Source organism: Ochotona curzoniae, unplaced genomic scaffold, assembly GCF_017591425.1.
Source record: "Ochotona curzoniae isolate NIBS_2020 unplaced genomic scaffold, NIBS_Ocur_1.0 contig_883, whole genome shotgun sequence".
Classification (NCBI taxonomy): domain Eukaryota; kingdom Metazoa; phylum Chordata; class Mammalia; order Lagomorpha; family Ochotonidae; genus Ochotona; species Ochotona curzoniae.
Window position 1 is genome coordinate 52,951,994 of NW_024466599.1, and position 26,193 is coordinate 52,978,186.

Sequence of the window (26,193 nt, forward strand, 5' to 3'; positions counted from 1 at the left end):
TCAGGCTTGTATCACCCTGTGAGTGTAATTCCCACTAGTATAATATTGCCCAGCACAGTAGTAGGTTCCTGCATCGTCAGCCTGCACCCCGCTGATGGTGAGAGTGAATGATGTCCCAGATCCACTGCCCTTAAACCTCGAGGGGACCCCAGAATCTAAACTGGATGCAGCATAGATCAGGCGCTTTGGACGTTGCCCTGGTTTCTGCTGATACCAGGCTAGAGCATTGTTGCTATCAACACTCTGACTTGACTGGCAATTAATGGTGGCTGTGCCTCCCACAGGTGCAGACACCACAGATGGAGTCTGGGTCACCATGGCACATCTGGCACCTGAGGAGAGAAACACAAACACAAACATCCACTCTCATCAGCATGTTCATACAGAGGAGACAGGAAGTTTCAGACAGCACTGAACACAAGAGCTGAGACAATTCGTGCTGTTGTCCTTCCTCACCTAGGAGCCAGAGCAGCAGGAGGCCCAGGAGCTGAGCAGGGTCCTTCATGTCCATGCTGTGTCCTGAGTGGCACTGACTCTTTTTTTTTAAAGATTTATTTTTATTATTTTTTCATTGGAAAGGCGGATATACAGAGAGGAGATACAGAGAGGAAGATCTTCCGTCTGATGATTCACTCCCCAAGTGAGCCGCAACGGGCCGATACTATGTCGATCCGAAGCCAGGAGCCTCTTCCGGGTCTCCCACACGGGTGCAGGGTCCCAAAGCTTTGGGCTGTCCTCGACTGCTTTCCCAGGCCACAGGCAGGGAGCTGGAAGGGAAGCGGGGCTGCCGGGATTAGAACCGGCGCCCATATGGGATCCCGGGCGTGCAAGGCGAGGACCTTTAACCACTTGCGCCACCGCGCCGGGCCCGAGTGGCACTGACTCTTGCACAGGCTGTGAGCACCTGTTCATAAGTGTGCAGGGCTGGGGACATAGAAATCAAGAAGAGAAGTGACATTGTTGTACAAAGTAGTAGAGCCCAGCTTATCTCACAACACAACGGAGGAAGTGTCTTCAGGCACCTAGGTTACCCCCTGGGCTACACTTATCCAGAAAGACATCATCCACTTTGACAGGCAGTGTGTGTCATAAGGCATTTGAGCAGCTGTTTTATAAACTCTGAATGATACTTAGGATAAGATATTGTCATCTACTTGTATTTCATGACTAGTTTTCAATTTACAGAAAATAAACTTTCTATAACCAAAGCTATATAAGCATATTTGTAAGGTTAGGGAACCCAAATTCTGCTTAAATGCAGAATTTCAGTGAAGTATCTTCATGATCTCTTCCCAACTCTGCAATGGAAAGCTCAGCTAACACAACAATGAATGTTGGAAGAGTTTCTGAGTTGTTGCCTTCTCTGCTTCCATATTAGGAGGGAGAACAGAATCACAGAGAATATGAGAGGACAAAGTGAAACCTGAGGAATGAAAGGGGACAGAAGAGATGTGGTAAGGGTCAGAGATGAGAGATATGCCCGTGGTGACAATTTAGAAAAGAAGAAGGAGGAGGAGGAAGAAGAAGAAGAAAAAAAAAAAAAGGAGAAGGAGAAAAATCTGCAGATTTAGTTCTGCCAGCAGGTCCCAAAGTCACTGAGAGTGAGGCAAATAATGTCCCTTGGCCACAAGAAACACCAAAAACAAGCTGGTGAGGAATGTCCACTTTATTATGCACAGGTTATAGCTTTTAAAAAGTAAGAAAAAGGGCCTGGCGGCAAGACCTAGCGCCTAAAAGTCCTCACCTTGAACATGCTGGGATCCCATAGGGACGCCGGTTGTAATCCTGGTAGCTCCATTTCCCATCCAGCTCCCTGCTTGTGGCCTGGGAGAGCAGTCGAGGATGGCCGCAAGCCTTGGGACCCTGCACCCACGTGGGAGACCGGAGGAAGTTCCTGGTTTCAGATTGGCACAACACCAGCCGTTGCGGTCACTTGAAGAGTGAATCATCGGATGGAAGACCTTCCTTTCTGGTAGATTCCCCCTCCCCCGCCCACCAAAGACACTGTCATTGGTATATGACACATCTATTTCCCTTGATCTTCCGGTCGTGTCAGAGGTCTTGTTCCACATGTATTCCCCTTGACCTTCTAGCCATATCAGAGGTCACACTCCTTGTGTAGGCTTGGGAATTGTAGCTCAGGCCATAGGCAGGGAAGCTCTGAAACATGCCCACTAGATAGCAGGGAATTGCCCACAGAAGAACATCTGGAATTTTGAGAGAATTTTATGGCATGAAAAATTAAAGAAGGTCTAGATTTAAGATTCTCATCAACATGGAGTGAAAGTGGGGCAGCGGGAACTAGATACTTCACATCATCCTGCTTCTCTTTCCTCTAGCCTACAACCTCTCCTGTAGACTATGGCCACGCGGTAGGAAGATATTTAAAGTTATATTCAGCTGGGATTTAATCCCAGGTCTCTGCACTTATTCACCAAACACGTTGCGGCAAACAACCCGTGTAACCTGAGATGTGAACGACAGAAGCAAATACTGTACCAACACCTGCACCTGTAGGTAAACCCAGGGATTAAGATGAGGACGGGGAACATCTGTAAGTGCTTCAGGCAGCTGAGAGTATCAGCTCTAGGGCTGAGTTCCCCAGGGTTCAGCAACCTGCTCCTTCTGTGGCAGAAGGCAGTGGCTTCTGGGAGAGAAGAATCCCCACATTCTCAATCACTGTCTCTAACCCCCCTGTTCCTAGTGCATGAAAACTACAACTTAGATTCTAATAAACTGTATTAAGCTATTTCTAATTGGAATGCCTGCAGTTCTTCATTTTTTGCTGTATAAATCCAAAGGGATGCTCTCACATGGAGAGCTCATTTTTTTAATCAGTAGACAGTCTTGCCTTTACTACTATCACCAATGAGTTGAAAATAGCAGATGCTTCGCATTAGCTGCCACAGCCTCTTCAACAAACTTTTTATTAATTTTTATGGAAAAGTCAGATCTACAGAAAGAAGGACAGACAGAAAAATTATCTGTCTCCTGGTTCACTCCTCAAGTGGCTGCAGTGGCTGCACTGAGCCTATTCAAAGCCAGGAGCCATGAGCTTCTTCTAGGTCTCCCACATGGTTGCAGATTTCCAGTGCATTCCCAGACCACAAGCAGTAGGCAGGATGGAAGAGGAGCAGCTGGAACAACAACAGGGGCCCACACTGGACCCACTCATGCAAGGCAAAGACTTAGGCTACCAAGCAAGGACCATCTACAAATTTTCAAGGGATCTTGAAGGCTGGCTGCATGTGAGAATCACTCTCAGCAGATAGGGGCCAAAGAGGAACAGTCTAGGCAACATAGACCTATGCTTCTGCTCTCTAGGAGGGATGTATGTTTGGGCTTGTATCACTGTGGGAGGGTAACTGTTTCACCGTTGACAGGAATAAGTGGAAGCATCTTCAGGCTGCATGCTGCTGATACTGTGTTTCAGATGCACTGCTGCTGAACTGCCCAAGGACCCCAGATTCTAAACTGGATGCTTGATATATCAAGAGCTGAGAAGATTGCCCTGATTTCTGCTAATACCAAGCTAAATTACTGCAAACGCTCTGAGTCTTCTGGCAACTGAGGGTGACTGTCTCTCCCACATTTGCAGACACCAGGGATGGAGAACAAGTGATTGGATGGCACCTTGGCAGCTGAGATGGGCAACACAAACACAAACATGAACTCTGAACCTCATGTTATTACAGGAGAGACAGGAAGTCAGGAAGCACTGATTGCACTGGCTGAGTCACTTCAAGTCACGGGGGTGGGAGGAGCAGGAACCCTCATGTCCATGCTATGTCCTCATTGGCACTGACTCCTGCAGAGAGTGTGGGCAGCCAGCTCATACATCTGCGGAGCAGTGGGCTTTGTCATGGAAATAACCAAATCAACAGAGGTTTGGGCATAGTTTTTCTATGCTGAATCTTGCCACACATTACATGAGCTGAAAGACAGGATGGTAAATTCCAGTTTTATTTCATGATCATGACATAACTTATAGCAGAATAACTTTGATCATAGAGAAACTACAGTGACATCTTAGATGATACAGCTGCCCACAACTGTCTCAATACATTATTTAGCACTTACACAGTTCTAGGGATCTAAAATAATTTCACTTAATTTATAAAATAGCATATACAACACCACAGATTTATTCAGATGCCAATTTGTAGTAGCCCTGGGCATTGTTGTGATTCAAGTAATGTGAAGGAATTTATTGCAGATGGATGCACCATCATCCAGGCTGGAGGTCCCTTACCACCAGGGACTAAATGAGCTGCCGATTTATGCAGGGTTCCACGGAACACTATTTTCAGCCATTTTGTAGCATTTCATAGATTAGGATCAATCAAACTCTGGGATGAGTCCACATCTAGATTAATTCTCTGCTAAAGATTAAGAAAACCAGCATTAGGACTCCTGGTGCAGTTCTGAGAGCTGCACTATGTACCAGCATGTTCCTGAGGACTCAGGTGCAACTCCTCTGAAACCTGGTACTAAAGAACAGAAAAAGAGGTAGTCTAGGAGAAAGGCAGTCTAGTTACCCCTCTCTCCCAGGTGAGGGCAGCTGCTGCTTGAGCTGATCCTGGTCAAGCCCTATAGGTGCCTCTTTTCTCTTTTTAGCAGTGAAAGGGACAGCACTCAAGTTCTCACTGTTAGGAGTCTCCTATTGTCAAGCATTGTCACAACCTACATGGGATAATATTTCAGATTTCAGTAAGACTAACACCTACATCGAACCACTGTGTCTAACCTTTGCATCTTCACTCCAGTCTCCCCCAGTGGTTCCGTAGCACATGAGCTGCAAGTCTACCTCAGTGTCATGGAGTCTAGGACTAGGGCAGTAGTGGGTATCACTGAGGCATGAGCACAGGTGATCTGACCACAGAGCAGTAGCCGCATGACAAACATCCTGGTGCTCATCCTGAGGTCTGATTTTTAAGGGAACCTGTTAACAAAGAGATTACTAAGGTCTTATAGCAGAAAGCTGCATTTCCAGATTGAATGCACAAAGGTTTTTGGAGGGGGATAGCAGTACTATCTCATCCATCCTTCACTGTTTCTCTGCTGACTCCCTCCACTCCTGCCTGGGCTGCACTGAGCTCTCTGAGCTGAGGAGGTAGCCCCGCTTCACACATGAGGACTTCACACATGCACACCATAGGGTTGAGCAGCCCTTAGAGAACCCTCTGTGCATGGCAGCAGGAGAAAGTGCTGTGGACCCCAGCTCCCTCACCTCTCAAAGGAATCAATTCTGAGGCTTGTCCCTGCATTCCATGTGGATTAAACCTCCAGCATCCTCAGCTAATACAGATTTGCTTGGCAGAGTTTCCCTCAGCAAATCTCTGCCTCTCTTCCCATGTACTCCACTCCAGGTAAATACTCTGTCTGCCTAGATCCCTCGACACAGGTGGACAAGTTCTGATTCGTACAAGGGGTGTCCGAGCTGAATTCATGTAAATTCTTCTTCTAAGGAGAAGGAAGATTAAGAAAATCAAGAAAACTTGAATTTATTTTGTCAGTCTGTTAGTGTGCAGGAGCAACAATTCCATCACTGACCGCAGAACCAAAGTGGCCTTCAGCTGCGGACTAGGAAGGCTCCATTAAAAACAGCAAATACAGCTCTCCAGACTTCCATCTCACAGTCACAGGCACTTGGTCTCAAAAATCCTCCAACTCTATGCTTTGTTGATATATCTGGCGATTTCCTTTCTGACTTCAGAGAGAGTAGTGATGATGTGAATTGAAAATGAACTGTATAACATCCCAAACATAAAAGATATCCCTGTCTGAGTTTGTTGATTCTGGGATTGTTCTTACATGTCAGAGGAATTTAGCAAACTAATTAACTTCAGGACTGTATTCTGGCAATTATCCTTGATTATTATAGACAAATTTATCACGTAATAAATTATAATATAATATAATATAATATAATATAATATAATATAATATAATATAATATAAATTCCTCCATAATATAGGGATTCAAGCCAAAGCACTACATATACAATAGGAGACAAACAACAATGATTGTGAAGTGAGGAAGAAAAGTCCTTTGGATTGAGAATACATTCAGGGAAATATCTTAGTGATATTATACATATATATATTTGTATGTAGAGAGAGAGAGAGAGAGAGAGATCTGTCCATCTCTATAATGCTTGGTCTTCAGGATGAATAAATAAATAATTTTTAAATGATGGGGAGTAGTAGCCAGGAAGAAAATTTTCACAAGAAATAAATAAGAAACACAATAAAACAGGCTTCAAAACCTCAGCTTCACTTTTTAGGTATCCGGGGTCAGGGCACTGATTCCCGTCACTGACCTGAGTATCAGCTGGCTTCATGTACAGCAACAAGAGACATTTTAAAAGCTCTTTCCCCAGTAGAGCTTGGATGTCGGACCATTAATGAACCTGCACCTCATTTATTTCCAGGAAGCAGAGGTGTTTGACTACACAGATTCATCCCGCCTGCCTCTCCCTCCCCTCTCCAGCCCGCCACAGGAGGATTCACTAGGTGGATGAAGACACACACTGCCCACTGGCCCCTGCAATGGCATTGCTGCAGAGGAGGTCCCTCACACGGAGCAGAGTGAGAGCAGAGGCAGCACATCAGCTGTCTATTATCTGCACTGTCAACTAAAATGAAAGATGTATGAGATAAAGTGTTCCATTTGATTTTCAAGGTATTATTCATCTAAGAGAGACAGCAATATTCTCATTAGGGTGCAAACAATAACACTGCTATTGCAATTTTATGAGAATACTCTGCTTGATTTTATATATAGATCTACTCTACCAGACTGAAACCTGGCATGATTTCCCCTCGATGACGTCCAGGGGGCGCTATGACCCTGCAGTTCAGGTAGTGAATGGATGATTAGGGAAGAGTTGAGACTCAACAGCCCTGTCTAACCCCCTGAGGAACATTGGGTTTTCTATTTACTATTTGTTGAAATTTTTATTTAGAGGATGGATGACCTTGGGAATATGAAATTAAATCAAAGTATGTCACTATAAAAATCAAAAGGAAAAATAACCAAAGGAGAGATGGTAAATGGGAGGGTAGAGTGGAAAGGGTCACAATAACCTTAAAACTATATAAAATACATGAAATAAAGGTGAGTTTTACATTAAAATTGTAATTCAGAGTCAAAGTTAAAGTGAGAGAGAGAAACAGCTTTCCTCCACAGATTCACTTCCCAAATGATCTCAACACAAGGGATAAGCTGACTGAAATTGGAGGCACAGAGCTCCTTCCAGGTCTCCCATATTGGTGCAGCAGCCCAAGGCTTTGTCCATCTTCCAATGCCTTCATAGGCCATAATCAGGGAGCAGGATCAGAAGCTGAGCAACTAGAATTCAAACCCGGGTAGGGAAGGACTAGTTTGGTATGCCAGAGCAATACTCTCACAATAAATATTTTTAAAAATAAAGTGATTGACAAAAGAAACGGCGATCAGAATAATTCACAAGTATACAATGATTTCTTTAAATTTCTTTTTTTTTTTTTTTTTGGCTGAGGAAAACAAAGTCTGGTGTGGATTTATTGAAATGGCTTCACTGGTCCAAGAGGATCTTCAAATACACATGATAAACCAAAAAGACTTGGAGATATCAACATGCAGACACTGTCTTATCTAACCAGTAAGATTCACACATTCCAGGTACTGATATGATATTAACATGGGTCTTCAAACAGTTAGTAGGAAATTCACATTACAAAAGATTAAGCATGATTTCCACGTTTATTTTGCAGCAAAACAAAATTATCCACCAAATCTACTTTGCCGTGAACTTTCTGAAGTACTCCAGTGTATTTAAAGTTTATAAACTCCATGCTCACAATCAATGCATTTTGTGACAGGTTATTGAGTTTTACAGATTGAATTGAATTTGTGCAGTTGCTATACAATTTGCATCAGCAGATTTTGCTGGATTTTACTGTAAGTTACATTTTTGGATCTGCCCTGGCCCTTTAAAAGGCAGAAAATCACATTTCCTAGGGTGATGACATCTCTGTCTCCTCCTTCCATTGTTGGTCTCTGACTCCCCACAGGTGTTCTGTGGCTTTCATTTTCCTGGTGCTTTGCAGAGGCACCACAGGCCCAAGGCTGTCTGCTCAGAGCTGTAGGAATGGGCTTTGCCAGGAGCTGTGCCTGAGTGCATTCCATAGGAGATGGAATGTATCCTTTGGGGCTCTGGGTCTTGGGTGAGAGATTTCAAGCAGTAAACAGTATTCTAATAATTTAAATTGCATCAGGAAACCTTCAATAATTCATCTGAGCAGTCTGATTTGATTTGAAGAAGAAAAAAGTTCCTAGTTATGCATTCTAAGATATTAATTACACATTGTGTAGTTGCTGTCCATTCTTCATGGCTGATGCCTGTGGAGACATCAGCATGACCCAGTCTCCAGCCTCCCTAGCTGTATCTGCAGGAGAAAAGGTCAACTTCAACTGCAAGTGAGCCAGGTTCTCCTATCCTTTACCTCCAGAAGAACTCCCTAGCCTGGTACCAGCAGAGATCAGGAGAGTCTCCTAAGCAACTCACATCTTGATAATCCAACCTAGCATCTGGGGTCCCTGACAGATGGAGAAGCAGCAGCTCAGGGACAGATTCCAATCTCACCATCAGCAGCCTCCAGCCTAAGAATGTGGGAGATTTCTCCTGTGTGCAGCATGAGAGCAGTCCTCACAAAGATTCAGTCACCAACACAAACCTCCTCCTTAGGGGACAGGGGAGTGAGCTCCTGCTGTCCCAGCTGCTTCCTTCCTGCCCTGATCTGTCTCTCCCTTCTCTGTAGAGCACACCCCATCTCCTGCTTCACTGTAGAGTCTGTGGTACTAACTATAGGTGAAAGTGGAGCAGCCTGTCCTGGATCCTTTACACAAGGAATCCAGGTTATAAAGACTGTTCCTCTGGGTGCATCACAGGAGTGGATCCTCAGCACTGGATTTTCAAACATTCTTCTCTTATCACTCTGCCCTCCTCTTAGCCTCTTCTGTCCCTGTCTCCTTATCTGACTGCATTTTTACCTGGTGCTCTTTTTCCAACAGTGGGAACAAAATTCTAGATGCTGAGTATGTGCCTTAAATGTGAGAAGAATTTTGAAAAATGAACTGGATTACTCTGAAGACTATCATGAATTATTTGGCTAATATAATATAATATAAATATCATATAATATCCTCCTTATAACAGAAAGGTGAGGCTAGGTCAGAGAGAGGTGTGACAGTGCAGAATGTTGCTACAGTGAGGGGAGAGAGAGTCCACAGCGCAGGACGGGTGGAGCATCCTGAATCTGTTACAAAAGGGATTTGAATATTGCTCCCGTGAGCTGCCAGGAACACAGCCCTGCTGTTTTCATGCCATAATGTCTCTCATCTCCTGAGCTTGATTGAGGGCACAGTGTGTAGTTTGACATCATAAACAGTACAATAAATTTTAAGTAATATTTTTCAGCTAATATGAATATAAAAAAATTCTTTTTTTTCTTCCTCCAAGATCCTAAAATACCACTTTGATTTCATTTAGTGTCAGCTTTGCAAAATTAGACAATAGTTGATGATATGGTGGGAACACAAATTCCTCTTTGAGGGAAAATCTCTTCAGTGAATTATCTCAGTGACCTTTTGCTAGCCCAGGTGTGTGAAAGCCTAGTGTTCAGTTATCAAAGGGTGTGAGTGGAGGATGAGGATCTAATTTGTCTGCTTATTGTTTCCATAATGAGAGGAGAAAATAAAATTACAGAATGTGAGAGGCCCGTCTGAATCTGAGATGAGAAGGAATGGAACAGATGAGGAAAGGGTCAGGGATACATGATACTTTTTCCCCACAAATAGGAAATGTAATCACCTATGCCTACTAAGGTTTGAGACAGTTTTATGTGGCTGGGTATATGCAAGTGGGCAGGATTAAAGCCGTGGAGCAACAAGTAATCAAGCAGGTTTCATGATCCCTGAATTTCACATCACCTTACCTTTCTTGTGTGTCTCTAGTTGCAACTTCAAATATGGAGTGAACATGGCCATATGGAAGAAAATATTTCAACATACATTGGCCTGGGTTAAAATTCAGATGTGACAACTTGCTGTGTGTCTTGGGGCAAACAACCCATGTGCCCTGAGATCTGAATGCAAGAAGACAAATTCTGGACCACCCAACTGCATCTGCAGGCTACCCATGGACAACATAGAGGAATCGACACCCTTGTGAGGCTGCAGGCAGCTGAGAGCATCAGCTCCAGGACTGAGGACCATAGGATTACCTGACTCTTCCCTCTGTCTCAGAGGGTCTTTGGATTCTGGGAGAACGGAGTCCCATATTTCTACAAACACAGTCTCTGATCCCACTAGAAAATTAAGGTATATGTTGAATCACTATAAACCCTATTCAGTGTTTCTACTTGAAATATCCGTAATGATTAACTTTTTGCAGCATGAAACTAAATGAATATTCTAACACTGAGGACTGTGGCTTAAGCATTTCTTTATTTTAAATTGATAAAATATGGAAATACCAGTGCTGTAGGTTTCAAATAGAAGGAAAGAGTGGGAAGCTACAATGGAGATTCAGGGATTTTCTAACTGCCTTCCAGGGAACATGGCAGACTGACTAAATCTGAGAATGACTCTTAGAACAAACAGGTCTCAAGACAAGCAGCTGATGCAGCCAGACTCACACTTCTGCTTTCCTGGGAGGTTTTTTGCTCAGGATTGTATCACGTGTAAATCCAACCACTACTATAATGTCCAGCACAGTAGTAGGTTCCTGCATCCTCAGCCTGCACCCCACTGATGGTGAGAGTGAATGATGTCCCAGAGCCACTGCCCTTGAACCTTGAAGGGACCCCAGAGGCTAAAGTGGATGCAGCATAGATCAGGAGCTTTGGAGGTTGCCCTGGTTTCTGCTGAAACCAGGCTAGAGCATTGTTGTTCTGAACACTCTGACTTGACTGGCACTTGATGGTGGCTGTGCCTCCCACAGGTGCAGACACCACGGATGGACTCTGGGTCACTGTAGCAGCACATCTGGCACCTGAGAAGAAAAACACAAATACAAACATCCACTCTCATCATCACGTCCATACAGAAGAGACAGGAAGATTCAGACAGCACTGACCACACTATATGATTTCAGATCCTGGTGATGTCCTTCCTCACCTAGGAACCAGAGCAGCAGGAGCCCCAGGAGCTGAGCAGGGGCCCTCATGTCCATGCTGTGTCTTGAGTGACAATGACTCCTGCAGAAGCTGTGAGCACCTGCTTATAAGTGTGCAGAGCAGTGGTCTGTGTGCTGGGGACATGCAAATCAACAGTGGAAGTAATATAGCTGTGCAAAGTTAAAGGGCTCAGCTCATCTCATATTTGAGCACTGGGAAGTGTCTTCAGATACCCAGGTCACTCTCTGTGTTACACTAATTGATCTACAGAGAATGTGATCCTTTCTGACACATAATGTGACTTGGGCAATTGATGAGCAGATGCTACAATCTAAGTGATCCCAAGGATAAGATGGTGACATCTACTTGTATTTTGTGGCTGTATTTCAATTTATAGGGGAACAATATACTGTTACAGATTGTGCAGTACCATTTCCAAGCTAAAGCTAATTCTACGATTTCCCAAGCCTTCCCTCAAATTGTTTCCATGCTTTGTTTATCACTTAGAAATTTCTGCGAGTCTGATATTGTTTCTTTTACTCTATTTAGAAAAGAGGACTAAATGGGATTTATGTATATTTTTGAGCCATGATATAATGACACTATGACATTGTTACAATGTAAATAATGAGAAACAATTTACTGCAGAATGATGCACAAAAATGATGCAAACTAGAGGGTTCTTACACTCAGAGAATAAATGCACTGCCCACTTCTTGACATGGAGCATCTATTATAACAGTTTTTTTTTTTTCATTTGCTGTGATTTCCTGAACTTCATCAGCATGAAGCTCTGACCACTGATGTGAAATTCAATCAATGCCGTTTGCATTCATCTGTAAATACCTGTTTTGGATGATAGTGAAGGATGTTCTCTGGTCAGAGAAGAGGAATAGCACCTACCAAAACCAAAGGCAAATGTGAAGAACATTCCAGTAAAATGACAACAGAAGACTAAACCAATGAACAACCCATTCCTAAAATGAAAGGACCTAAGTACCACCCATATATATTAACCCTGAATGTAAATGGCTTAAGCTCAATCAAACATCATAGATTAATAGACTGAATTAAAAACAAACAAAAGCTATCTATTTATTGACTAGAAGAGACACATTTCACCAACAAAAATCAAAAACTATATCGCATGGGTTTTGATGTTTTCGGTTAGTTTCATCTCTTCAAAACACTTTCTTCTGATTATGTTCTTCAGTGACTCACAGATCATACAGTAGCATCACTTTCTGCAAGAAGGTTCTTGATTTTCATTTCTCCAGCTACACGACGGTCATTAGTAGCATGTTATTTAACTTCATGGTGTTGTTAATTTCTTTTTTCTTCCTGATATTGATTTTGTTTTATGGCTTTTCATTTAAGGGGATGTATAATAGCTGTGTAATGGAGACTGTCATGTCTAGTAACATGTTATTTAACTTCATGGCATTGTAAATTTCTATTTTTCTTTCCAGTGTTGATTTTGTATTTTGACTTTTCATTTGAGGGGATGTACAGTAGCTGTGAAATGGAGAGTAGCATATCCAGATGTGAGGCTACAATGTAGTATGCATTTCTACTTCCAGTCAAAGATGGACTTACAATGAGACTGTTTACTATACCTTGACAATATGATTCTGGACTGTCTACCATTGTCCATGCCCGCAATGATGTACATATGACTGTGTATGAAGAACTATATGTTAATAATGATATAGAGGAACTAGGTGGGGGGGAGCGGGGTAGGGAATTGGGTCTGGGATAAGGGAAATACCAGGAGCCTATGGAACTGTATCATAAAATCATAATAATAATAACAATAAAATATAACAGTAAAAAAATAACTCTTTCAAAAAAAGAAATGGAATCTGCATATGAGAAGGGGATCTGTAATCCTATATTTGCAGTAGCACAACCCACAATAGCAAAAACATGGAAACAATCCAGATGTGTGTCCAAAGAAGAGTGGTTAAAGAAACCATGACACATCTACTCCAAGGAATATTATTCAGCTAATAAGAAGAATGAAATTATACTATTTACAACTAGGTGGTTCCAGTTGGAGACCATTATGCTCAGTGAAATGAGTTAATCACAAAAGAACAAATACCATATGTTCTCTTATATAAGGAAACCAGCATGGATAGTGTAACTTCAATAATCTGATCCATACTGGTTTTGGTTTTGAGTTTTTTGGGGGGTGGGTTTGTGGGGTTTTTTTTTGCTGCATCCCATATGTTTTGATTTTTTATTTCAGTTTTATTTATTTCAAATACTTTCTTTTCTCTTGTCAAATTCATTGCTGCCACATGGATTACACAGTGGCATCATTTTTCCCAAGAGACTTCGGTGTTTCCTTTTTGTCACACATGTGTTGGTTACTCAGCAGCATGTTATTTCATGGTGCTATAATTGTTGTTGTTGTGGCTGTTATTCTAATTCATACCAGTTGCTGACCTTGTTTCATGGCTTCTCATTTATGGAAACGTATAGTGATGGAGTACTGGGGTCTACCATATCCAGATATGGGGGTATAATGCAACATGCATCCCTGCTTCCCAGATGGATTCCCAGTGTAACTGCTAGACATGTGTAGATGCTGGGATGCTGGACTGTCTGACATTGTCTGTACCAGTAATGTCGGGATACACTTAAATAAGAAACTGATGGGTTATGATTCCTTATGAAGGACTATATTATTGTAGTAAAATGGGGAAAATCTGTCAGGGAGTGGTAGTTTGGGGGGAATCCCAGTGTATACAAAATTGTACCACATGATTTAAAATTTCAAAAATATATATATATTTAAATTTTTGAATTTTGTTTGTTTGTTTGTTTGTTTATAATAAAAACCTGCTGCAGCCAAAAAATAAAATGCCAGTTCCCAAGTCAACATGGGTCTTGGGACAAACAACCATTGTATCCTGAGACTTGGATGTCAGAAGACAAGCTGTGCAACACCCACGTGCACCTGCAGGCAGACCAGGGATGAAGGACTGAGGAACCACCGTGGGGTGCTAGGTAGCTGAGAGAATCTGCTCTAAGAATGAGGTCCTCAGTCTCAGCAGTGTCTTCCTTTTGTGCCAGAGGGGCACTGCATTAGGAGAGAGCACAGACAGGCAATGTTTCTAAAATCACCATCTCTGATCCTCACATTAATAAAACATTAAAGTAGACGTTGTTTTCTAATAAACTGTTTCATGCTTCTGCTTGAAATATTCTTAATGCTTACATATTTACTGTATGAATACAAAACGATGCTATAACATTAAGAACTCAGGCATAATCACTTCTCTCATATAACTCAGTAAAAACATGGACAGTTGGAGGGAAAGAGAGGTCACAAAGGAGCCCAGAGATACTTTACAAGCAAGGATGACTGCACCAAGGATGATTCTAAGCAGATACAGGCCCCAGAAGGAGCAAATGGGGTAATTCACACTCACGCTCACACTTCTGCTTTCCTGGGTGGTTTTTGTTCAGGCTTGTATCACTGTGCGGGTTTCATCACTATAACCTCCTTGACAGTAGTAGGTTCCTGCATCCTCAGCCTGCACCCCACTGATGGTGAGAGTGAATGATGTCCCAGAGCCACTGCCCTTGAACCTCGAGGGGACCCCAGAGGCTAAATAGGATGCAGCATAGATCAGGAGCTTTGGACGTTGCCCTGGTTTCTGCTGATACCAGGATAGAGCAATGTTGCCAGCAACACTCTGACTTGACTGGCACTTGATGGTGGCTGTGCCTCCCACAGGTGCAGACACCACGGATGGACTCTGGGTTACTGTTTGGCCGGAACATCTGGCACCTGAGAAGAGAAATACAAACACAAACTTCCATTCTCATCATCATGTAGATACATTAGAGACAGAAAGCACAGAATACAAGACCTGAGTCAATTCCTGGCGCTCTCTTTCCTCACCTAGGAGCCAGAGCAGCAGGAGGCCCAGGAGCTGAGCAGGAGCCCTCATGTCCATGCTGTGTCCTGACAGGCACTGACTGCTGCACAGGCTGTGAGCACCTGCTCATAAGTCTGCAGGGCAGTGGGCTATGCCATGGGAATATGCAAATCATCAGGCGAAGTGATATAGCTGTGCAAAGCAGAAGCACCCAGCTCATGTCATAACTCAACACAGGAGAACTGTCTCCAAACACCTAGGTCAACCCCTGGCCTGTAGTAATTTACCTGCAGAGAGCATGATCCTTTCTGACACACATTATGTGAAGCAAAGCATTTAAGGGTCTATTGACAAATTAAATAAACCCAAGCTCAGGATGATGTCAATCTATTTGTATTTCATGCCTAAGTTTCAATTTACAGGAGAACAACTTACTGTTACAGAATGTGCAGTACCATTCTATACAGTAATTCCATAAACTCCTTAGCATTACTTCAAATTCTTTCCATGTTTTACTTATTACTTATACATTTTTTGGAGCTGAAATGATTTCATTTATGCTACTTAGAAAAAAGTAAAAGAATTCAAACATATTGTTCAGGAGCTGAGATTGCCCTGGTTTCTGTTGCTACCAGGACAACCTATTGCTGATAACACTCTGACTCTCCCAACAATTGATGGTGACAGTGTCTCCCATAGATGCAGACACCAGGGATGAAAGTTGTGTCATCTGGTTGGCACATCTAGCACCTGAGATGGAAAACCCAAATATCCACTCTCATCATCATGTTACTATAGGAGAGACAGAAAGATTCTTTCAGCACTGACCACACTGGTAGAGTTCATTCCTGGTGCTGTCCTTCTTCACCTGGGAGCCAGAGCAGCAGGAGGCCCAGGAGCTGAGTAGGGGGGCCCTCATGTCCATGCTGTGTCCTAACTGGCACTGACTCCTGCACAGAGTGTAAGCAACCTGCTCATAAGTCTGCAACATAGTAGGCTCTTCCCAGAAGATACGCAAATCAAAAACTGTACTAAAGAGGTAGACGCATGGCAGTACTCTCTTAGCTGAATAACTCAGCAAATGTTGAAATTCCCCAGGGGTCCATATCAGACCAGTGGCAGAGGCACAGGTTTTCCTACAGGGGAAGGCTCTCCCTGGGATCCACAGACAAGGCTTCAGTCTGGTGTTCTATGTGTGAAACGTCCCCATTGCTATTCTCACTGCACAGGGCTTGCTTTGCTGCCACTATCCAACCAATAGCAGGTTCCCAGGGATTGTACAACCCCAGAAACTGCGAGAAAGATGACAACCTCCTCTATGTGGTTTCCATGGCTGTTGTTGAGTACAGGGAGGCTTCCACTTTGCTATGATTCCCTAATGCTCTTGATGTGACATAGAAGAGCTTTAAACAGGAAACAGGAGATGAAGGTACAGCATTTACAATGAGGAGCATTATCTATCAGCACAACATCTGTCCATAGCTAAGCACTTTGACTCCCCATTTGAATGCTCTGTCTCCTCCTTCCTTCAAGGCCAGGCACAGCCAAGCATTTGCTCCCTCCATAAATGAGGAGTATGAATCACTTTCCCTGCTTAATTCCCACCACACATTTCATGCCAGATGTTCCCTAAAACCTCAGCTGTCACCTGGCAGTCCTAACCACACCTTCCCAACAGCTCTGTCTAGACTGAGTGCTCCTTTTACCCCTACACATTTATCCACTATTGTTTCTGAACATGCTCATTGTGCCATTACCAAATCTCTTTTACTTCATCTGGTATCAGTGGCTGGTTTTGAAAGACACTGTAGGGCCCAGTCAAGATGAGAACAGAAGGCCTCTAGGCAGCAGGTGAGCTATGCTGGGGTGAAGCAGATGCCCTCATATGGAAATGCTGAGGCTGTTGGCTCACCGGGTGGGGGAGTTGTGGCAGACACAGCCTCACTCCAGTAAAAACTAAACATCACCTGAAGCAGCAGATTAACTGGATCCCCCTATGACCTCCAGGGGGAGCCATTACCCCTTAGATCTGGTAGTGAATGGTGAATAGAGAGGACTTGAGACTCAACAGCCATGGTCTACCCTCCTGAGGAGCAACAGATTCACTACTTTCTAAGAGTTGAATTTTTTATTTAGAGGATATATAACCTTGGGAATATAGAGCAAATTCAAAGTATGTCAGTGTGAAAAATTAAATGGAAATTAACAAAAAAAAAGATAAATGGTGAGAGGTTGAGTCGATAGAGTGGGAAGGAGAACTGAACTCTTCAAATCTCTACATGAAACATATTAAATGAGTTCACTTTGTATAGGCACATTTGAAAGTAAAAAAATATTTTTAAATACTTTTTGCACTTCAGAGTCAGAGTTACAGAGAGAAGGTCGAAAGAGATCTTCGATCTACTGGTTCACATTCTAAATGTTTGCAACAGAAGGGATGGGCTGGTCTGAATCTGGGGTCCAGGAGTTTCTTCTGGGTCTCCTCTGCAGGTGCACTAAGCAGTCTTATTAATTCTGAAAAATAAGGAAATCTATGTTGCCCCTGTATGCATTCCAAGGTATTAGTGATGCATTGTGTGGTTCCTGTTTATTCTTCATGACAGATGCTAGTGGGGGCCATCGAGATGACCCAGGCTCCAATCTCCCTAGCTATGTCTGTAGAAGAAAGGGTCACCATCAACCGCAAGTCCAGCAGAGTCTCTACCCACTTCCATCCACAAGAACTACCTACCGGGTACCTGCTGAAACCAGAACACTCTCAAAAGCTACTCATCTATTGGTTAGCCATCCAAGCATCTGTTGTCCAGGACAGATTCAGTAGAAATGAATCAGGGACAGATTTTACATTCAGCATCAGCTGCCTCCAGGCCAACAATATGGGAAATTACTTCTGTGTGCAGCATGAGAGCAGTCCTCTCATAGGGATTCAGCCTCCAATACAAACCTCCTCCTCAGGGCCATGGGGAAGTGAGCTCCTGCTGTCCCAGCCAGTTCCTTCCTGCCCTGCTCTGTCCCTCCCTTGTCTGCAGAACAGACCACACCTCTTCCTTTACTGTAAAGTCTGTACTGGTAAGCAGGGAAGACCTAGAATAACAATCTATCAGGGGTCCTTTGCACAGAGAACCCAGAACATGAAGACTCTAAGGATCTATGATGGGCCTTTCTCCATTCAGTGCTTGACTTTGTCTATCAGGATGTCAGTTGTCTGTAAGATGGGCTTAACCAGCAAATCTGGGACAACCTCATCTGCCTCTTAGGGAAAAGAATTCAGATATAAAGCAACTGCCTCTTCCATGTGCCTGCTGACACTGAACCTTCCCATTTCTTTCCTTGGCTGACTCACCTGCTCCTCTCTCTCCCTTCTCCATCACCAGATTTAATTTTTGGCACTAGGTTTTCAAACACTTCTTTTTTTTTATCATCTGTCCTTCAATCAGCCTCTTCGCCTATCCCCTGATCTGACTTTGTACTTTATACCTGGCAGTCTTTGTTTTAGAATTGGAAACACACACACACATATACACACAGAGCAAGAGAGCAAGAACTGGAAACACAGCTCTGGATCCTGGGAATGTTACTTGGTATAACAGCAGAATTTCAGCAGATAAGCTATTAATAGTGCTCTGAAGACTATCATGAATTATTTGACTAATGTAATCTTATATAATATTATATAATCCTACTTATAAGACAAGGGGGTTTTAGGTCAAGGAGGAAGTGTGGCAGTGAAGGTTGCTGCAGTAAGGGGAGGGAGAGGCCAGCGAGTAGGTAGGACACATGGGGCATCCTGAAGCTGCAAGAACAGGAACTTGGATCCTCCCCTCTGGAGCTGCCAGAAGGAGCACAGCCCTGCTGCCTCCTGGGTTTCATCCCAGTGAGGCCTCTGACCTCCTGAATTGAGATGACAGCACAGAATGTAGTCTGTTATTATAAACCATACAATAATGTATAAATAATAGCTTTCTGTTCATACAAATACAGATTATTTCATCACTCCCCCCCCCTACTTTCTAAAATTGACTTACATCTGATATTCTCAAATGTCATTTTGTACTTATTTAATGTAATTTTGGCAGATAATAACTGATTGTAAGTTAGGAGCACCAATTTCCCTTCGAATGAAAATCCATTAGGTAAATTATCTTACTAGCCTCTTTGGAACTCAAGGGTGTGAATGCCTAGGGCTCAGCTATCAAAGAGTTTGAATGGAGGAAGAGGTTCTGATTGGCTTCTTCTCTGCTTCCACATTAGGTGAGAAAATAAGATTACAGAGAATGTGAAAGGACAGAACTGAGACCAAGGGATGAGAAGGAACAGAGAAGATGAGGAAAGGGTCAGGGCTGTGAGATATTTCTTTCTCCACAAATGTGAAATGTGATCACCTGTGGTCTGTGAGGCTTTGAGACAGTTGTATGTGGCAAGCCAAGTTGCAGAGAGAGCTGGATTAAAACTCTGGAGCAACACGGAGTCAAGCAGGTGAACGTGAACTCCGGATTCACATCACTCTGGTTCTCTCGTGCCCTGCCTCTAGTTCCAGCCTCAAACAACGAGTGAACATGGCCATGTGGAAGAAAGTATTTAAACATATATTTTCCTGAGTTGAAATTTCAGTTTCCAGCTCACCATATGTCTTGTAGGACACAACCCAAGCAACATGAAATTTGAATGTCATTAAACAAATTCTGGAACACACATCTGCACCTGTAGGTAGACTCAGGGATGAAGGACTTGGGAACATCTATGAAGTTCTAGACAGCTTAGACATCAGCTCCAGGACTGAGGACCACACAGTGAGCAGCCTGTTCTGCGACAGAGAGGCATTGGATTCTGGAGAGCACAGAATCACATTATTCTAGGATTATCATCTCTGATCCCTACATTCCTAGGACATTAAAGCATCATTTGTATTCTAATACGCTCTGTTTATAATTTCTACGTTAAAGATTGATAACAATTTCCTTTTTAATGTATGAATACAAAAGAATATTGTAAATTGACTATTCAGGCATAATCACTTCTTTCGTTTACATCAGTAAAAACGTGGACATTTCCCTGCTGCAGGAGCCAAGCAGAAAGAAATGAAGAAGGCTACAACGCAGTTCCAAGGGCCTTTCTACTACCAGTTAGAGAATATCAAGACTGACTGCATCTGTAAATGACTTACCAGATAGAGACCTTTGAAAGAGCAGCTGGGGCAGCCAAGGCTCACAATTCTGCTTTTCTGGGTGGTTTCTGTTTAGGCTCGTATCATTGTATAAATGTAACCACTATAAGCTCCAGCACAGTAGTAGGTTCCTGCATCATCAGCCTGCACCCCGCTGATGGTGAGAGTGAATGATGTCCCAGAGCCACTGCCCTTGAACCTCGAGGGGACCCCAGACTCTAAAGTGGATGCCCAGTAGATCAGGAGCTTTGGAGGTTGCCCTGGTTTCTGCTGATACCAGGCTAATTGATTGTTGTTGTAAACACTCTGACTTGACTGGCACTTGATGGTGACTGTGCCTCCCACAGGTCCAGACACCTCGAGTGGAGTCTAGGTTATCACTTGGGTGGCACATCTGGCACCTGAGAAGAGAAACACAAACATCACTCTCATCAGCATGTCCATACAGAAGAGACAGGAAGATGTGGTTATCATTAACCACACTTGTTTAATTCAGTTTCTGCTGTTGTCCTTCCTCACCTGGGAGCCAGAGCAGCAGGAGCCCCAGAGCTGAACAGGTGCCCTCATGTCCATGCTGTGTCCTGATAGGCACTGACTCCTGCACAGGCTGAGAGCAGCCTGCTCCTACATCTGCAGGGCAGTGGGCTGTTTTCAGAACACACAGATGAGCAGGGTTTGGGGCAACTCTGTGTAAGATGATGATCACACCCCTTTTCATCACAGTAAAAAGAGTGTCCCAGGCACCCCAGGTCACACTGGGGCAACACTGAGTTACCTGCTCAGGAGATGATTTTCTAGGACACAGTAGTATGTCACAGAAATAGTAGAGGGAAACCTGGCACAATTTAAATGAACCAAATGACAACATGCTAAATCTATCTTTATTTCCAGGCCATGGATGATTTATAGGATAACAATTTTGCTGGTCAAGAATCAGTAGTGACATTTTAGAGAGTAAAGTTATCAATCCCTCAGTCTACCCATCGTTGTTCCACTGTTCCACTGAGCACTTGTACATTTCTTGGAGAGTGAACATATTTTATTTATTCAACTAAGAAAAGAGCACATAAAGAACCTCAAATATACTCAGAAGCCAAATTGAAATGGTACTAAGCTTAATAAAGTGTGAATAAAGTGAAGGAATTCACTGCAGAGAGATTCACCATAACTCAAACTAGAGGGCGCTTATGCTCAGAATCTAAATGAGCTGCTCCTGACTGTGGGCATGGAGTCCTCCGCAATGCCACTTTCTGCCAGGTGGGGTCATTGCCTGAAGTTCATCAGAGTAAACCTCTCACTATTACCTAAAAGGTAATGAATGAAGCAGTCATCAGTGTTTGCATAGATTGTAGAAGCCTGGTGTAGGATCCATAAGCCCCTCTGAATAAGTACAGACCTACATCAATTTTCTGCAAAGATGAAGAAAACCAACAGAGTATCTCTTGTGAATTTTCTCTTAGCTTCCTCCTCTTACCAGCATGTCTCTGAGGTTCAGGTAAATCCTTTCTGGAATCCTCTCTGCTAGAGACCAGGTAAACAGGTAGTCCAAGGACAGGCCAAGGTATGGACCTTCTCTCCCAGGTGAGGGTTGCCTCTGCTGGGTGCCAGTCCTCACCATGCACTTCTACACTGTAGTAGTGAGAGGATAGCACTCATCACTCCCTATCCAAGAGTCTCCATCTGTTGGGAGTTCTGTGCCCCTCCAGGATGTTGTTTCCCAATTTTTTCTCTAGATTAATTTCCCCTTATTATTTCATTAAATAGATTTTAAACGCAGCTTATCTTTCTGCACCTTCTGGCTTTGTCTTTCAATTCTTGAATACTTTTCTTAGCTTGGCCCGGCTTTACTTCCAGCTTTTTCTTTCCTCCTGGTGCTAGGAAATATCTTCTGAGGTTCTTTCTTCTATTTCATTTGTTCTATTTTGGAGACTCTCCACTGTACTTTTAATTTGTTCTACTGTATTTTTCATTTCTGATCTATCAGCTTTCATTTGATTCATTTCCTTTGTAACAGGTTCCTTAAATCTTTTTTAAATTTTTATTTTGAATTTTTGAATTTTATGGTACAATCTATACATTTGTTGAACTCTTGTATTACATGCTTCTCATTGTTCGTAAGAAGCTTTATAACAAGTGTTTTGAATTCTGTATCACATATTTTCTCTATATCTTCCTCAGTTAACTCTGAGGTTGGCAAAGGCTTTTGCTCCTTAGCAATAGAGTCCTCAATAATATTCCTTGTGCCTTTGTCTCTTCTCTGGCTCTTGGTCATTGTACTTCTAGTTATCAGATTCTTCTCCTTGGGGCAGATTTCCAAGCTGTGTTACCCACAGGTCTAAAATTTGATGTTATTTATTGTGGTTGGCACACAGCTCTTTGTTTGCAGTCACTTGTGCCACTCTCTGCACCGAGTTCCAGGTTTGGGTTCTTATGTTAGACTTCCACCATGATCTCCGTAGCTACAACCACTGGCTAACCACTCTCCACCTTCTGTGATATCATGCTGATGCTGCACCATTGTCTGTTCAAACTTTCTCCCACTTGCTGTTAGAGCAGTTCCCAGGATTTAGGAGACATTAGGTTGCCTATATAACTAGATTGTTGGTGGTGCTGAACTTGCAGGAACCTTTTGACTGTTAAGTCTGAGGGTCACATGGACCTATTTTGACTCGTGCAATGCCAAAGTTATTATTTTCCCCATGACCTCAGTGAGTTTGCTTCCAGTTCAGCACATGCACAGCTCACTGTTGTCCCTGTAGTCTTAAAAGTTTTTCTACACTGTACAGAATGGTACCTGATGTGCCACTACTAGAGTTCTTGATCTGCTGACCATCAGGATTACTCAGACCTATCTTGGGTGGAACCTGTAGGAAACCACACTGTTTCAGTTCACTGAGGCAGAAATGAATTCACTCCCAGCTCAGTGCATGAGCAATAATGTCCATAGCCTTTGCCTTCCTATACAAAATGGCACCTGATTCAACTCTAGGGGGCAAACTGGACTGTGAAATTTACCCTGTTCTTGCACCACCCCTCTGGAACCTGCTGCTCTGTGTCTGCTCCTGGTCAAATCAAACAGACCAGCAAGACAGACAGTTTTTTGTCTGGGTTCACATCCTGAGCTCCCGGTGAATACCCGTTCCCACCTTGTTGCTGATGGAGTTCCAACCTCTGGGACAGTTCATATTCCCACTTGCAGAATGCAGCTGGGGTATCCATCACTGCAACATCACACTATTGTGTCTGCTACTTTCCTGTCTGTCAGTCTCCAGGGACCCCTCTGCTGCTGTTCTGTCCTCTCCTACTTCCTGGAATGTGCCCTCTCTGCTTCACTCTGGATAATGATTTTCCATCTGTTTAAATGTGTTGTTACCCTATTCTGTCATCTTGACTCTCAAACTTCCTTTCTTCCTTCCTTCCTTCCTTCCTTCCTTCCTTTCTTCCTTTCTCTCTCCCTCCCTCTGTCTCTTTCTTTTTCTCTCACTTCGTTTTGATCTCTGTTTTCCTTTTTCCAATGCTCTATCCTTAAAGTTAATAATAAAATTTTGAAAAATGGAGAAGAGTAGCCAGGAAGAAAATTGTCATCCCTAGAAACAAATATTAAATTCAGTAATGACATCCTTCTAAAACTAATTCCTGTCACAGACTGATTGTAAATTTCTTTTATATGCAACAACAAGAGAAATTTTAAAATCTCTTTGCTCAATTAAAGGACAACTTTGTTTGCTGACCATTAATAAGCCTGCACATCACCACGTTTTTAGGAAGTACATGTCCAATAAGTGTTTGACTGCACCAATTTATTCCTTCTGCCCCTGCCCTTTTCAAACCTGTCACAGGAAGATACAGTAAGTGGATAAGGGCATGCATTGCCAAGTTTCCCTGAGCAATTTCATTGCTCCAGGGGACGACTCTCAGAGAAGAGTGGACACAGAGGGAAAATGTTAGTTGTCTGTTTGTTATCTGTCATGTCCACTAAGATTAAAGCTGTGTGTGCTAAGGATCCTACTCGATTTTCCAAAATATTCTATGTGTAAGGGAGATTCCACATGGTTACTTACTTGCAAATTATTAGAGCAATTCTATGAGAATTTTCAATTAGGTTTGAAACACATGCAAACCAGTGCTACCAGATTGAAAACTGACATTATTTAGCCCTATGACTGCCAGGGGCAGCAAATATCCCTTAGGACTGGCAGTGACAGAGACTAGGAAAGACATCAAAGTCAAGTGTCCGGACATTCGAATGTCAGAAGACAAATTCTGGACAATCCATCTGCACCTGCAGGCAAACTATTATGTGAAGGACCTGTGAGACTACAGGCAATAGAGAGCATCAGCTCTAGGGCTGAGGACCACAGGCTAAGCAGTTTGTTCTTTCTGTGGCGGAGGAGCATTGGATTCAGGGAAAACACAGAATCCCATGTTTCTAGGATCACCATCACTGATCCCCAGATTCTAGAACGTTAAAGGATAATTTGCAAAGTAATAAACTGTATGTAATGTTTCTTCTTGAAGATTCATAACAATTGCCTTTTACTGTTTGAATCTAAAAGGATGCTGTTAACACTGACTACTCAGGCATAATCATTTCTCTGATCATTAGGTAGAAACATAAACATTTATGAAATCCAAGTGCAAAGAAGGACAAAATGGAGGGAGGCTACAAATGAGTCCCAGAGGCATTCCTAATTACCTTACAAGGACCATAAAATATAAACTGCATCAGAAAATGAGTCTAAGCACACAGAGGCCACAAGAGAATGAGTTGGGATAGCCCAGTCTCATACTTCTGCTTTCCTGGGTGGTTTTGTTCAAGCTTGTATCACCATGCAAGGTCTACACTACTACTGTAATAATACCCTTGACAGCAATAGGTTCCGACATCCACAGGCTGCACCTGATTGATGGTGAGAGTGAATGATGTCCCAGATCCACTGCCCTTGAACCTCGAGGGGACCCCAGAGGCTAAAGTGGATGCACTATGGATCAGGAGCTTTGGAGGTTGCTCTGGTTTCTGCTGAAACCAGAATAACCAATTGTTGTTGTTAACACTCTGACTTGACTGGCAATTGATGGTGGCTGTGCCTCCCACAGGTGCAGACACCATGGATGGACTCTGGGTTACTGTTTGGCCGGAACATCTGGCACCTGAGAAGAGAAACACAAACACAAATATCCACTCTCATCAGCATGTCCATACAGAGGAGACAGGAAGATGTGGTTAGCATCGACCACAAGAACTGAGTCAGTTACTGCTGTTGTCCTTCCTCACCTGGGAGCCAGAGCAGCAGGAGCCTCAGGAGCTGAACAGGAGCCTTCATGTCCATGCTGTGTCCTGACTGGCACTGACTTCTGCAAAGGCTGTGAGCACCTCCTCATAAGTGTGCAGGGCAGTGGGAAGTGACCTTGAGACATGCAGATCAACAGTGTGAGGCAGAAGTGAACCCCAATACAAAGCTGTCTTAACTGAGCAATTTAGCAAATGTGCAATATCCCCAGAGGTCCATGCCAAAACCTAGTGCTTAGGCTCAGGCCCTGGGAACCTCTCTCCCTGGGGACTACAGGAAAGGCCTCAATCTGCTGTTCCATCTGTGAAATGTTCCATTTCTCTTCTCACAGCTCACCACTCGCTTTGCTGACACTGTTCCACCTGCGACAAGGTTCCAGGGCTTGCACTATCTCATATCTTGACAAGCTCCTCTGTGGTTCTTGTGGCTGTTGTTGTGTCCAGGCAAGCTTCCTCTGTGTGATTTCATAGTAGCCTGGAGTGACATACAAGAAGGTGGGAAAAAAAGGAAAAATGAGATGGGGGAGTTGAATTTATAAGGAAGAGTTCCATCTGGCAGCACTAGTGTGTATTCCTAGCTAAGTGATTTGTCTTCCCCATTTGAATGCGCTTTTACTGTATCCTTTCAGAAAAGGCACTATTGAGGGTTTTCTTGCTCTCTAAATGAGGAGTTTGGGTCACCT

General features: G+C 43.2%; 1 gene segment (V, D, J or C); it reads right to left on the reverse strand.

Moving 5' to 3' along the window:
- On the reverse strand, positions 1-25,587 carry LOC121164972. The segment is given in 2 exon segments: positions 1-332; positions 25,496-25,587. Coding segments are annotated over 2 exon segments (387 nt in total).
- Positions 25,588-26,193: the final 606 nt, after the last annotated feature.